We start from the raw sequence: 13,918 nt of genomic DNA on the forward strand, positions 1-13,918 counted from the left end.
TTCCTTGCTTCCTTTTCTTGTGTCTCAGCTCCATCCCTTAGAATGTGAGAAATGGGTGCAAGGAAAGAAAATGAGGGGGGAAGAATCTGAGGAAATATTATTTGTAAATTGGAATATTTTTGATCACTTAAGCGGCACTTCAAATCGTGGAGGAGCGAGAAAACAAAGAAGCATCCATTTGAGTGTTGAGAAGCTCCTTTAGGACTGAGTGAGTCATTGAATTACTTACTCAATCGAGTCATTCGAAAACACAGATTAATCCATGAATAAAACAAGTCTGTGTTTGTGAGTGAGCCATTGAATCATTCACTCAGCCGATTTATTTGAAAACTGATAAATTCAGGATGGAAACGCCAGTGCTGCTTGGAGACACGCAACAGGTTTGCTGTTTGGAACTGTTTTAGTTGACGGGGAAAAAAACAAAGTAACTTTCTAAAATGTAAGTCACTCAGTATTAACTTATGTTTATTGAACATGACTGTACTTAGTGTACAAACACATAGTCTATGTACAAGCAGTTAAACAATACAAAACATGAAGACTGAGAATTGTGACAGTGTTGATAATTAGTCTCATATTCGAGAAACTTAAATCACAATAACCGATTCTCAATTGCATATGATCCTTTGGCAGCTGTAAAGGTTGCATTACTCATGTTTTTCTGTGGAGGTGTCTTATCACTGCCCATGATTTTGGGTGGTACTACTGTGGCATGGTGAAATCAGGGTGTGTATGTGTAAAATGTGTCTGAAAATGCCGGCTAAAGGACTAGCTCCTTATTGGAGATAACTTTGTTCTTGGGGCCCTTAAGGATGACATCATAATGGATGATCATACGGCAGCAGGAAGTGTTATCAGTGACATGTTCAGTCACAATAACCTCAAAATGCACACACACACACACACACACACACACACACACACACACACACACACACACACACACACACACACACACACACACACACACACACACACACACACACACACACACACACACACACACACACACCATCCTACTCTCTTCCAAAAGACTGCTTTTTATCTGCACAAGATAGTCACACACACACACCCATTCACATCCTTTCACAGTCCCTGAAACCTCAGGGGGGATAAGTTGTGTTTGCAGTTATAAAAGGACTGCCTCCAACTTAGGGGTAGACAGAGGTTTGTGGATATGGTAGAAGCTTTTGTTTTGGTAATCTGTGAAAACAAGCGGAATATATTTTCTAAAAGTCACTTTGCAGTATTTGAATCTGGATCCTTTGGCTGAACCCACTGAAAGTAAGTCTGATATAATTTTATACTTCCACATTTACATTTAAAAAAGTCAGGTAAGTTAGACAACTTTTTAGAGTATGACTAAGCATTTGTTTACACATGGTTTTTTTATGGTGTACAATTCTGATTAATTCAGTTAGAAACTAAGTTTTTATTTATTGGCTACTTTTATTTATACGATTTTTAAATTGATATAAGAACCATTCATTCAATGATCCAATGAATGAATAATTCAAAATTGAATAAAGCTTCTATAAAATAATATTTTAGTTGCACGAGTTGTATTTTAAATATTTAATGTATAGATAAAAAAAATGCATCATATAAAAAAAAAAAAACTTTGTCCTTCATTTTCTGTCTGCATGGTTCGGACTGCATTGATTGGACAATGTGCCGGGTTCTGAACATCTTATTGGCTCTTCTGAGCCGCTTCCTGTTCGCGGTGCATGGCGTCCTGACGGTGTGGCGGGTCGTGGAGGTGACAGGAGAGTCCTCCTATTGGCTGCTGCTGACGGGGGTGGCACTGCTCGGGGTCGAGATGGCAATCACAATCAAATACACACGCAATGCAGAATGGAAATGGTGAGGTTACTATGCTATCACAGTTCTATCATACACACAAATATAATGACCCTGATGTCATTGAAATTCTTGCAGAGTTCTACATATTAGTGCATATTGCTGTAAAATAGAATTCTTTCTTTTGCAAAGAGAAAGAATTTTTTTTTTTACTGTTATAAAATATATATATTTTTTGTCAAAATGGAGTCCAGAAATACGGTACATTGCCGTTCAAAAGTTTGGGGTCGGTAAGGTTTTTTTTTAAAAGAAATCACTTATGCTTACAAGGCTATTTATTTAAATTGAAAATATCTGTTCCCTTTCGAACGGTCACTTCGTATTGCGTAGCTATACGCAGTGGGGAAACTCCTTTTCCTCGATTTACTGAAGCTTTTATTTAAAACGCATTTGCAGCTGCACAGCTAGCACATTGAGCGTGGCTCGCTCATAGGCTGTGCTGCAGCAACTGCTTAAACCAATGGCGCGGGCGCCTCAGACAGGCCACCAATGAACAACATTGTACGTCAGAGCTCCCAAAGGGGGCGTGGCCTTAGTCTATATCAGAGCCCCGCATTCGCCATTATAGCAGATTTCACTCCTTCAGCGACAACTGCATGTCTCTGACCGATACTGCAAGCTTCGCCGTAGTACAAGCCCTTCAGCCTGAGCGAGCATTTTTCAGCGGACTACGCACTCAAGCCGTTTTCCCCCTGACGCCGTCTCACCTGTGGCTATCCGGCGACAACGACGATCATATCCTTTTAATTATGCCTGTTTCATCCTGCGCCACGTGCGGACTCAAGCTGCACGAGGCTGATGGACACGCGAGCTGCATTTCCTGCCTGGGAGCTGCCCACGCGGAAAATGCGCTCTCCGCCGGCGGATGTGAGGCCTGCGAAAGCATGCCGATCTCCGTGCTGCGCACCCGGCTAGCTCTCTTACGAGACGGCGATGCCGCGTCACCCGCCCTTCCCTTCCCGGCACTACTTAAGCCGCGGAAGAAGAAGCGCCGCAGCCAAAGGCCCCCCGAGACCATGGAGATAAGCGAAAGCACGCCGGCCGTGTCCCCGCGTGCCTCGCCTTCTCCAGAGACGACACCCTCACCGGTTTTCTTCGAGGGAGACCTGCGCCCCCCCCACCACGTGGCGGGCCTTGTCTCCTTCGGAGGATCGGGCGAACACGACGACAGCCTGTCGATTACTGCGTCTGAGGAGGAATGGCCGGGCTCTCTCGACCCCGCCAAAGCTTCTGAGGCATCAGGCAGTTTTTCAGCGACCAGGACTAACTCCGACGCCGAAATGCTTCGGATCCTGACTAAGGCTGTCACGGACCTCGACCTCGAGTGGGCCTCGCCCGAGGAGCCGCCCCGTAGTCGGCTGGATGGCTGGTTTCTCTCGGGGCGCCAACAGGCCCCACGTCACAAACCAGCGCCATTTTTTCCCGAGGTCCACGAGGAGCTGACTAAGGCGTGGCGAGCACCCTACTCAGCACGGGTGGGTTCATCGGTTTCCGCGACACTCTCTTCAGTGGACGGTGCAGCGGAAAAGGGCTATGAGTCTTTGCCGCCCCTCGAGGAGGCTGTGGCAGCTCATTTGTGCCCGAACACGGCGGCTAGCTGGCGAGCTAGAGCTACCCACCCCAACAAGCCGTGTAGAGCTACATCAGCCCTCGCCGGACGCGCGTATTCCGCCTCTGGCCAGGCTGCATCAGCTCTACACACCATGGCCGTGCTTAAAGTTTACCAGGCCAAGCTCCTCCAGTCCATGGACGAGACTGGCCCGGATCCGGAAGCCTTCAGCGATCTGAGGAGCGCTACGGACCTAGCCTTGCGTGCTACGAAGGCTACAGCACAGGCCATAGGTAAGAGTATGGCTAGCTTGGTAGTGCTAGAGCGCCACCTTTGGCTGAATCTGACGGAGATCAGGGAGACGGACAAGACACGTTTCCTCGACGCCCCCGTGTCCAGCTCCGGCCTCTTCGGCCCGGCGGTCAAAGGGTTTTCGGAGAGATTCACCGAGGCACAGAAGGCGTCCCAGGCAATGCGACACTTCCTGCCGAAACGCTCTAGCTCGGCGTCCAAGACCAAGCCAGCCTCTTTGCCGCAACCGGTCAGACCGGCAAAGCAGGTATCTCAGCCCCGCCCTGCGGCTGATACCTTCCGCCAGCCGAGACCGACAAAGCGCTACCCGATGCCCCGGCGCCAAGGCCCGCGGCCCAGCGGTGTGAGTGAACCGGTTCCGCCGAAGTCATCCTAGCAAGGATGAAGCGAGAGGGCTCATGTCTCGCACTAGCCGGACCACCCTCAAAAAGACCCGCTATACTTCCCACAGCTCCCTGTTTAGTTCAGGCGGCTGGGGATTTTATTATTGTAAACAGGCCCGCAGCAGTGAGCGCGCCTCTACAAACAAACGCCGTTTTCACGGCGACCCAAATAAAGCACAAAAAGAGCATGTTTCACAAACACAACCCATGGTTTCACGGTCCCCCTACACTAGGTGGCCCCCTCCATGTTGTAAGAATGACTTCCCCACAAGCAAAAGTTGGTACAGTCACTCAAACATTCGATATGTGCACAAATCACAATGTAAAGGTAGAGAGTCCCCACAGTGTAGGCGACTCATCCCATTCAGTGGTTCAATCCCTAGCCACACGGGTGCAGGCCTGGCAAGCCATCCCCGGTGTGTCGAGTTGGGTCATAAACATTATAAAGCGAGGTTACTCGCTCCAATTCGCTCGCAGACCCCCAAAATTTCAGGCGGTAGTCGAGTCTTCAGTGAGAAGCAGCGTGGGTCACGTGCTTCGCGCCGAAGTACAGAATTTGTTAGCAAAAGGGGCGATAGAATTAATCCCTCCAGCACAAACATATTCAGGGTTTTACAGCCGTTATTTTCTAATTCCGAAAAAAGACGGCGGTCTCAGACCCATACTAGATTTGAGACATTTGAACAAAGCTCTCATGAGACGGCCGTTCAAAATGTTGACTATCAAACACATCCTAGCGCAAATTCGCCCGGGAGACTGGTTTGTAACAATGGATCTGAAAGACGCGTACTTTCATATTCAGATAAACCCTCGTCACAGGCCATTTTTGAGATTCGCCTTCGAGGGTCAAGCCTATCAGTACACGGTCCTGCCCTTCGGCCTGTCCCTGGCACCCCGTACATTCACAAAGTGTATGGAGGCAGCGCTCTCTCCCCTGAGACATCAGGGAGTGCGCGTGCTGAATTATCTCGACGACTGGCTGGTGCTAGCACAATCGAGAGCAGAGCTGGTAGCTCACAGAGATTTGATTCTCGGCCATTTGAAATGCCTGGGTCTCACAATCAATGTTGCCAAAAGCAAACTGACACCCAGCCAGACTGTAGTTTTTCTGGGCACAGTTTTAGACTCAGTGGAGATGACAGCGCGGCTCACACGAGAGCGCGCGCTCGCAGTGCAGACGCTAGCAGCCTCGTTCAGAGCGCGAGAGCGCGCGCCCCTGAAAAAATTTCAGAAACTTCTCGGCCTCATGGCAGCAGCATCGCCAGTACTCTGTATGGGATTACTGTGCAGAGCTTACACATCAACTGTCTGGAAATGAAAGCGGTTGGTTTGGCCCTGAAAGCATTACTAACAAACCTAAAAGGCCACCATATCCTGGTCCGCACGGACAACATGTCAGTGGTGGCCTATATAAATCGCCAGGGCAGCATCAGGTCAGGCAGCCTGTATGCCCTAGCGAGAGAACTCCTTATATGGGCACAGAGCAATCTGCGCTCTTTGAGAGCAATGCATATCCCGGGCGTTCAGAATCTGGGCGCGGATATGCTCTCACGGGGCAACACTCCCCCAGGCGAGTGGTCCCTAAACCCTCAGACGGTTCGTCTGATATGGAGTGTGTTCGGAGAGGCCGAAATAGACCTTTTTGCCTCGAGATCCAACACTCATTGCAAGATGTTCTTCTCGAAGAGCAGGGATGCGTTGACCCATCGTTGGCCCAATCGCCCCCTATATGCTTTTCCCCCTGTCTCGATGATTCCACAAGTCATAAAGAGGGTCAGGGAGAGCGGGTGCCCAGTCCTGCTGGTGGCCCCTCTCTGGAGATCCAGACCGTGGTTTCCGGAGCTGATTCAGTTATCAGACACAGTCCCTTGGCCTGTTCCGACGAGGAAAGACCTCCTCTCCCAGGCGAAAGGAACGATATGGCATCCGCGTCCCGATTTATGGGCCCTCCATGTGTGGCCCCTAAACGGGTACCCGGGGACCTTCCAAGGAAGGTCCTAAACACTATCTCCGAAGCCAGGGCCCCGTCTACTAGGCGCCTATATGCTTTGAAATGGTCAGTGTTTTCCAGCTGGTGCTCGAAAAACTGTCTGGACCCAGAGTCATGTGAGGTAGATACAATATTATCCTTCCTGCAGGAGCTGTTGGATGCGGGCCGCTCCCCGTCCACGCTCAAAGTGTATGTGGCAGCTATTGCAGCGCATCATGCCCCGATAGCTGGCCAGTCGATAGGAAGGGATGATTTGGTGGTGCGGTTTTTGAAGGGTGCTAGGAGGATTAACCCCTCCAGGCCCCCTTCTGTGCCCCTATGGGACCTCTCCAGGGTCTTAGGGGCCTTAAAGGGCCCACCATTTGAACCGCTACAGTCGGTTGATTTGAAACCTCTCTCGCTAAAGACTGCTCTCCTGCTGGCACTGGCATCTATCAAGCGAGTAGGGGATCTGCAGGCGCTCTCTGTGAGCCCTTCATGTTTGGAGTTTGGCCCAGGTGACTCTAAGGTCGTTCTCAAACCCAGGCATGGTTATGTGCCTAAAGTGCTTTCAACTCCGTTTAAAGCACAGGTCATTACGTTATTAGCCCTTCCCCCCTCTGCCGAAGATGGGGAGGTGAATCTTCTGTGTCCTGTCAGGGCACTGAGAATTTATCTGGAGCGTTCTGCGTCTTTCAGGCAGTCAGAACAGCTATTTGTCTGCTTTGGTGGCCGATCCAAAGGCGATCCAGTCACCAAGCAAAGGCTGTCTAGATGGATTGTGGATGCTATATCTATGGCTTATACTTCAATGGGTCAGGTTTGCCCCATAGGTATTAAAGCCCATTCGACTAGAGGCATGGCTTCTTCGTGGGCTTGGTCATCTGGTTTTCCTATTCAGGATATTTGTGATGCGGCCGGCTGGTCCTCGCCTTCCACATTTATGAAATTCTATAATATGGAAGTTCCTTCTCTGCATGCGAAGGTGCTTTCAGTATGATGAAGACCCGGCAGTGCCCGGTCTTCTCTACAGTGTACTGTGCATAATCATTCACATATATATAAAACCCGCTTGCTGGTTAATTTCTAATTTACTAAATAGCCCCGATGGTGTCCGGGTTCATTAGTATATTGGGTTGGTATTGATACTGACATATATATTTTATAAGGCCCGACGGTGTCTGGTCTATATATATAAATATATTTTATATGGTTCGGACTTGTTGAGCTCAGGGGTCCTGAGTTCAGTGGCAACCAGTTACTGTTGGTGCGGCGTTTTGCATGGCGTCCCCACTGCGTATAGCTACGCAATACGAAGTGACCGTTCGAAAGGGAACTACTCGGTTACTATCGTAACCTCAGTTCCCTGAGATAGGGAACGAGTATTGCGTAGCCGGCTGCACTATAGTAACTTGATGAGTTGTCGCTTCAGTCGTGGAACCTGCTATAATGGCGAATGCGGGGCTCTGATATAGACTAAGGCCACGCCCCCTTTGGGAGCTCTGACGTACAATGTTGTTCATTGGTGGCCTGTCTGAGGCGCCCGCGCCATTGGTTTAAGCAGTTGCTGCAGCACAGCCTATGAGCGAGCCACGCTCAATGTGCTAGCTGTGCAGCTGCAAATGCGTTTTAAATAAAAGCTTCAGTAAATCGAGGAAAAGGAGTTTCCCCACTGCGTATAGCTACGCAATACTCGTTCCCTATCTCAGGGAACTGAGGTTACGATAGTAACCGAGTAGTTTTTTATTTTAATGTATTTTAAAATGTTATTTATTCTTGTATTGGCCAAGCTGAATTTTCAGCAGCCAATCATTCAGAAATCATTCTAATATGCTGATCTGGTTTTCAAGAAGCATTTCTTAAATTATTATATTATTATTATTGAAAACAATATTAATAATATTGTGGAAGCCATGATACATTTTTTTCAGGATTCTTTGATGAACAGAAAAATGAAAAGAACAGCATTTATTTAAAATAGAAATATTTTGTAACATTATAAATGTCTTTACTGTCACTTTTGATCAATTTACTGCATCCTTGATGAATACAAATATGGATTTCTTTCATAAAATAAGCAACAACAAACAGTAGTGAACAGTAGTGTAACTACAAAAAGCAAACATGTTGAATATTAACAGGAAGGCAGTCACTTTAGAATGATATAAATGGATTTTTCAGGTCTCTGACCTGATCGACAATTTAAAAAAAGGTAATTTACTGAACACTTTATCATAGAAATTACATCTTTTGTGGAAGAAAGAAAATTATATTTGTTCGGAACAACATGTGTGTAAATCTATCTATGAGTAAATGATGACAGATTTTGTCTTTTTCTGGTGAACTATCCTATTAAGGACTCTTTTCTGACTGTGTGGGACATGTTGTGTTTGGCAAAAATAGCCTTGCCAATTGTCTTGACACTCTGTTTTGCCTTTTTAAAATAACTTTACTGAGTTACTCCAGACGTTCTGGTATAAAAAGACATGGGGCTTAGAAGCGGGGTGCCATGATTAACACTAACGAGAACGTGGGAAATTACTTTCTCGTTTCTTCAAGCTCGGCACTTCAGTCTGTCTTGCGGGGACGGGTGATAATAATAACCCTTTCTCTCAACACAGCGACGGAGAAAAACAACCTTTGCCTCCGCAACCTTTGCAGTCACACAGATCGGCACATGGTCGCGTTCAGTCAGACTTTAAGAATGTACATTGAGATTGCTGTGCTAGGAAATGTTTTAATGAGACTCTCCCCTCCCACTGACATGGACGGAGGACCTGCTGAGAACATCCTCCCTCCCTTCGTCTTTCTCATCATCCCCTTCACTCTACCATGATCTCCATCTCATCCTTTATAACTCTCTTTCGCTCCCGTACTACTTTTCAATGCATGCTATCTCTCTCCTGCACACTACACTTTGAAGTCTCTGTGCTCTTTAGAGAGGCTTGCTTGTGTCAGTGGGGATTTGCATAGCTAATGGGAGTAATTTGCAGTCTACGTTGGGCTGGGTTGCCTACAGCACTGGACTCTGTAGTGTGACCCAGCTTTACCACCCAATCAGATGCATCTGACACACATAGAACTACTTGGTGACTTTACAAGTAGAAAGTAAAGTATAAGCAAATGTGTCCATCCATTAATGTGATGTTTCTTCCACTCGTCTGCAGGTTCTCACCTATGGTGTTTCTCTACCTTTGCACTGTGATTCCATCAGTCTGGTTCCTGGAGCTGAACCTCCTACAGTCCAATCTGCCCATCAACTCGAGCACAAACTCTGACCCACAATTCTTCTCACAGATCCCGCTAACAATGGTGGGTGGAAAGCAGTCGTTAACAATAAAACTCAGACCTCACCAATAAAAATGAGTTCAGCTTTGAACCAAATCACTTAGAATCTCTCTCTCTCTCTCTCTCTCTCTCTCTCTCTCTCTCTCTCTCTCTCTCTCTCTCTCTCTCTCTCTCTCTCTCTCTCTCTCTCTCTCTCTCTCTCTCTCTCTCTCTCTCTCTCTCTCTCTCTCTCTCTGCTGTGTTGGATGTTTCAGTACTCATATTTCTGGGAAAGCAATAAACATAAAACATAAAATTGATTTGTGCGTGGAAAGCACAAGTGGACTGTTTTCTGTATAGTGTCTGGGGGGGGGGGGGATAAATGCAGAAGATTGATAGATAAGGAGTGGTAGAGAGCTCAGGTTCACCTCTGACCTGTGTGAATTGTACAAAAATCACAAACCCACACACTAATAATCCCACCACTACGGATCTGAACATGGCGGCTCCCTGTAACACTGACTCGTCTTGTCTAAAAAGAGTTCTCAGGGCCTATTGGGAAAGATTCAGGCACAGATTTTTAAACGTCTTAACCGCAAAACTTGACTCTAAAACTATAAAAACTAAACCAATAGCTTCCTCCAGGATTATAATCCAGATTAAAATCTTTTTCAGAAAAAAATATTTGCAAAAAAATGTCATAAGAATGAAGTAAAAGTTCTCAAATATTTTCTCACATCTTCATTTTTGTTTTAGAAAAAAATGACAGGCTTTGATGTTGTCTGACTTTATATGAAAATGCAAATGTATCGTCAGCTGTCTTTCTATTCGTATGGACCCAATAAATTAATTAAATATCTTACCTTTTTGGCATTTAATTAAACATTTTTTTAAAGAATAATCTAAAGAAAAAAAGATTCCTAAGAAGTATTTTTGGAAATACTAAATATTCTTAATTTCTGAAGTTAGAAATCAATTGTAATAATAATAATAATAATAATAATAATAATAATAATAATAAATGGTTAATTTAGAAGAATAAAGAATTATTTTATTCTTCTTGTAAAATTGTATGTGTTCCTATATTATGTGTTGCGAGTTCGGCTGCAGTTTGATGTATCCGGAATACTACAATTTCTAGGTTTGTTAGGCTCTGGCAAATTAATCTGAAACTTACTGAAGCTCATGGTTTTAAAAATGTATATATACATATATATATATATATATATATTTTTTTTTTTATATCCCAGCTCTAATATGTTGCATATAATGCTGTTACACATTGAAACTTGATACTGTTTTTAAAGGCTCAGACTTTACCTTCACTTCGTCCTGACAGCTTTGAATCTGAATATTTTTAATACTAATGACTGTGATATTTTCTTTGTCTTGCGTTCAGGTGGGTGGAAAGCTCACAGGAAGTTTTGTAAGAATATGCTGCAAAAAGCTAATCAGTGACTTGACTGAAAAGCTTTTTGGGAAACCATATCATCTCAGTTGTCCTATTTCATTAAGTTAATCCTCCAATGGATCTTTTGTTCAAGCACTCCAATGAGTCAAAGCAATCATTTTTTCTTATAAACTGTTTGAACCTTTTTAATCTGGTATTACAATAACATCTGAACAACATTTTTTGATTCATCCATTCAAATTATCACAGCCTCGCTGTGTGCTCTCGCTGTCTGGTCTGTTACCATGGTGATTAACCTATTTGTGTGTGTGTGTGTGTGTGTGAGACAGGGGTTGGCGGAACTTGATCCTGAGAACTGGGTGGAAGCTTTGGAGCAGACCATGTTGATCGTGTTGGTTCTGGGCCGCTGGCTGATGCCGAAGGGCGACATGTCACGTGACCAGCTATCTCAGCTCCTCATGGTTTACGTGGGGCTTGGAGCTGATATCCTGGACATCTTTGACACTTTTAAGGAGCCACAAGTGAAAACCAAGGAGGCCGTGATCATTGTTGGGCTAAGTTTGTTCTCCTGGGCCTTGATGCAGTTTCCTCTTGTTCTTACCCAGACCAGCCACCCCAAAGTCCAGGAGGAAGATCATCCAGAGGCCGCCCAGCATGGCCGAGCTGGCTGGACCGTTTCCTGCTGCTCGAGTGAAGTCTGGAGCCTTCTGCTAACGGTGGGTCTGCAGGATGGACCTTTCCTAATTTACCGTCTGTACCTCATGATACGTGAGAATGTTCTGAACCAGCTGATGATCTTCTTCACATGCAAGAACATCCTCGTTGTTTTGCTGGAGGTCTACAGGATTTGTGTTGTCCACTTTGAGAAGAGCAATCCGGGGGGTGGAAGTCGGTCATGTGACCCATCTCATGGACACTCAGAATGGACTGATGGAGAGGCTATAGAACCCAGCTGTCAGGAATAGATTAGATTCACACATACTGAAAAGACTGAGACTTTATCTATCTATCTATCTATCTATCTATCTATCTATCTATCTATCTATCTATCTATCTATCTATCTATCTATCTATCTATCTATCTATCTATCTATCTATCTATCTATCTATCTATCTATCTATCTATCTATCTATCTGTCTATCTGTCTGTCTGTCTGTCTGTCTGTCTGTCTGTCTGTCTGTGTAGACAGTATTCAGACTAAAAGTGCCTTGTAAGGTTTAACGTTTAGGAAGGTTAAACTTACTTAATATTCATCCTTATCATAAACATCTTGATTCTGAGATTGTATTATTTAAGAATCTGACAGCCAGCATGGACTGCACTGTACAGCACAATTGCTACCACTTGAGGCCAGCAGATGGTAGTGTGAGCAAACTCATTGTAAGGACAGAGCTATGATGAAATTTGGAAATTGCTCTGGAGATCGTGACGCCTCTTCAACGGTACCCTGACACAAACTGTCTGCACACAGCAACCTGTGACATTTTAAGCATCCAACATCAATAGGTAACAAATCAGCTCCTGAGTGCTTCCTGATGTTTGTGAATGATCTGTCGACGGCTGTCTCATTACTCAAAGTTCAAGCCTTTCTCCTTGCTCAGAACTCTTGTATGTTTTTGACGATGACATATTAGACTGAAGTACTGTCATGAAGACCATATAGCTTGCTAAAAAATCAGTGAGATTGGGACACACAGCTTCTGTCAATCATGGGATTTAAAGCAGTAAACCTGACCTTTGCTTGTGGTTAATTAGAACGGCAGCTAATTAGGATATCAGTCAGAATAAAAACACATATCATGTGTAGTTGTGATTATTGTTTGTTTTGACAGGCTCTCAGAGAGAGACCTGACAGACGTGAATAAAGAAAGACGGAGGGAAACACCTCAAAGAGAGCTCTGTCATTAGTGCTGTTCTATCACAAAATCTTTCATTCCTGTGAAGTCTGACAGTGCTTGTGACAAAAGAACTAGACAAAAACAGGGGAACAGACTCCCCCCCCCCCCCCCACGTCTGTCTTTCTCTCTCTCTCGGTTCTGCATTAAAATAAATCAGAAACAATTAAAGTCCCCTGACAACAACGTAACACAATGAAACTGTTCTGCATCTTTTTCTGTCACCCCTTGGCTCCCCAGAGTTCACGTTCTTATTTTCAAAGTCCTCTCCCCAAAATCGAGTGCACTGTGGAGACTGTAATGCAGCCTACTGGATACGGCGAGGATCGAGAGTGAGATAACGAGAAAGAAAAAGGTAAAGAAAGGAGAGTGAAGAGCAGATTGTTGGAGGAGAGAGATGAACTGCACGCTTTAATGAGATTTGAACTCGTGGGAGGAGACACGCAGTCAGCTGATCAAACGGTTAAACAACGACCTGCCCTAGATAGACAGAAGAAAAGAGGAAAGGAAGGCATACAGTTCTTCTCTTTGGTTTGAAAAGGTTCAGTTCCAAAAGGGAAGAAAGAGCTACGCTTTGTGTCACAGCCCGCAAAGTACTGCGTAAGTAAAACGAATTTACAGCATATCTTCGTTATAGTGTAGGCCTTAAGTACGAACAGATGTATGTAGATACGTTTGGAGAATAAAGAGATAACAACCAGGAAAATGATCAAATGATTTATTCTGTAAGTATTTTAGAATGGGTACTTATTCTACTATTATGATAGGCAACAATCTTACGTTTGGGAGCAGTTTAGCGAGAATATAGGCTACACTGCGAACCTATTTGTAACAGTGTAGGCTACCAATGCATAAAGCCTAAAGGCTTTTTTTTGTATTTATACAGTATATACTGTTTAAGTTTGTTCTTCCATGTTTCAAGGCAAGTAGCCTAAAACTAAAACTATTACAACTCCTCAGTTCTACTTTTTTAAATAGGCCTACTGGGAAATATACTCTTGTTCCATGAAGTTACAATGTAAGGGGTGCTTGTTACCCTCTGGTTCTATGAAGTTACAGGGTAAGTGTAACATCTATGTGTCATAAATTAAAGTGGTGATTGTTACCTTCTTGTTTCATGAAGTTACAGGGTAAGTGTGACATCTCCGGTCTGTAAATAACAGTGGTGCATGTTACCCTCTTGTTCTATGTTGGCTATATCATAATAGTAGAATAAGTACCCCTTTGTTCTAAAATACTTACTGTATAAATAATTTGTTCATTTTCCTGGT

The 13,918-nt window shown here is 44.7% G+C and overlaps 1 protein-coding gene across 1 annotated transcript; it reads left to right on the forward strand.

Annotated features, from left to right (window-relative positions):
- Positions 1 to 1,669: 1,669 nt before the first annotated feature.
- On the forward strand, positions 1,670 to 12,640 carry LOC308680493 (transmembrane protein 26; the record flags this gene model as incomplete). The annotated part of the gene is made up of 3 exons (XM_081348626.1): positions 1,670 to 1,863; positions 9,241 to 9,385; positions 11,081 to 12,640. 3 exons carry the CDS (start codon positions 1,670 to 1,672, stop codon positions 11,714 to 11,716), a joined length of 975 nt encoding a protein of 324 aa, XP_081204752.1. The 3' UTR covers positions 11,717 to 12,640.
- Between the last annotated feature and the right edge of the window lie 1,278 nt (positions 12,641 to 13,918).

This window comes from Scardinius erythrophthalmus, assembly GCF_964197995.2.
Source record: "Scardinius erythrophthalmus genome assembly, chromosome: 20".
NCBI classification, from domain to species: domain Eukaryota; kingdom Metazoa; phylum Chordata; class Actinopteri; order Cypriniformes; family Leuciscidae; genus Scardinius; species Scardinius erythrophthalmus.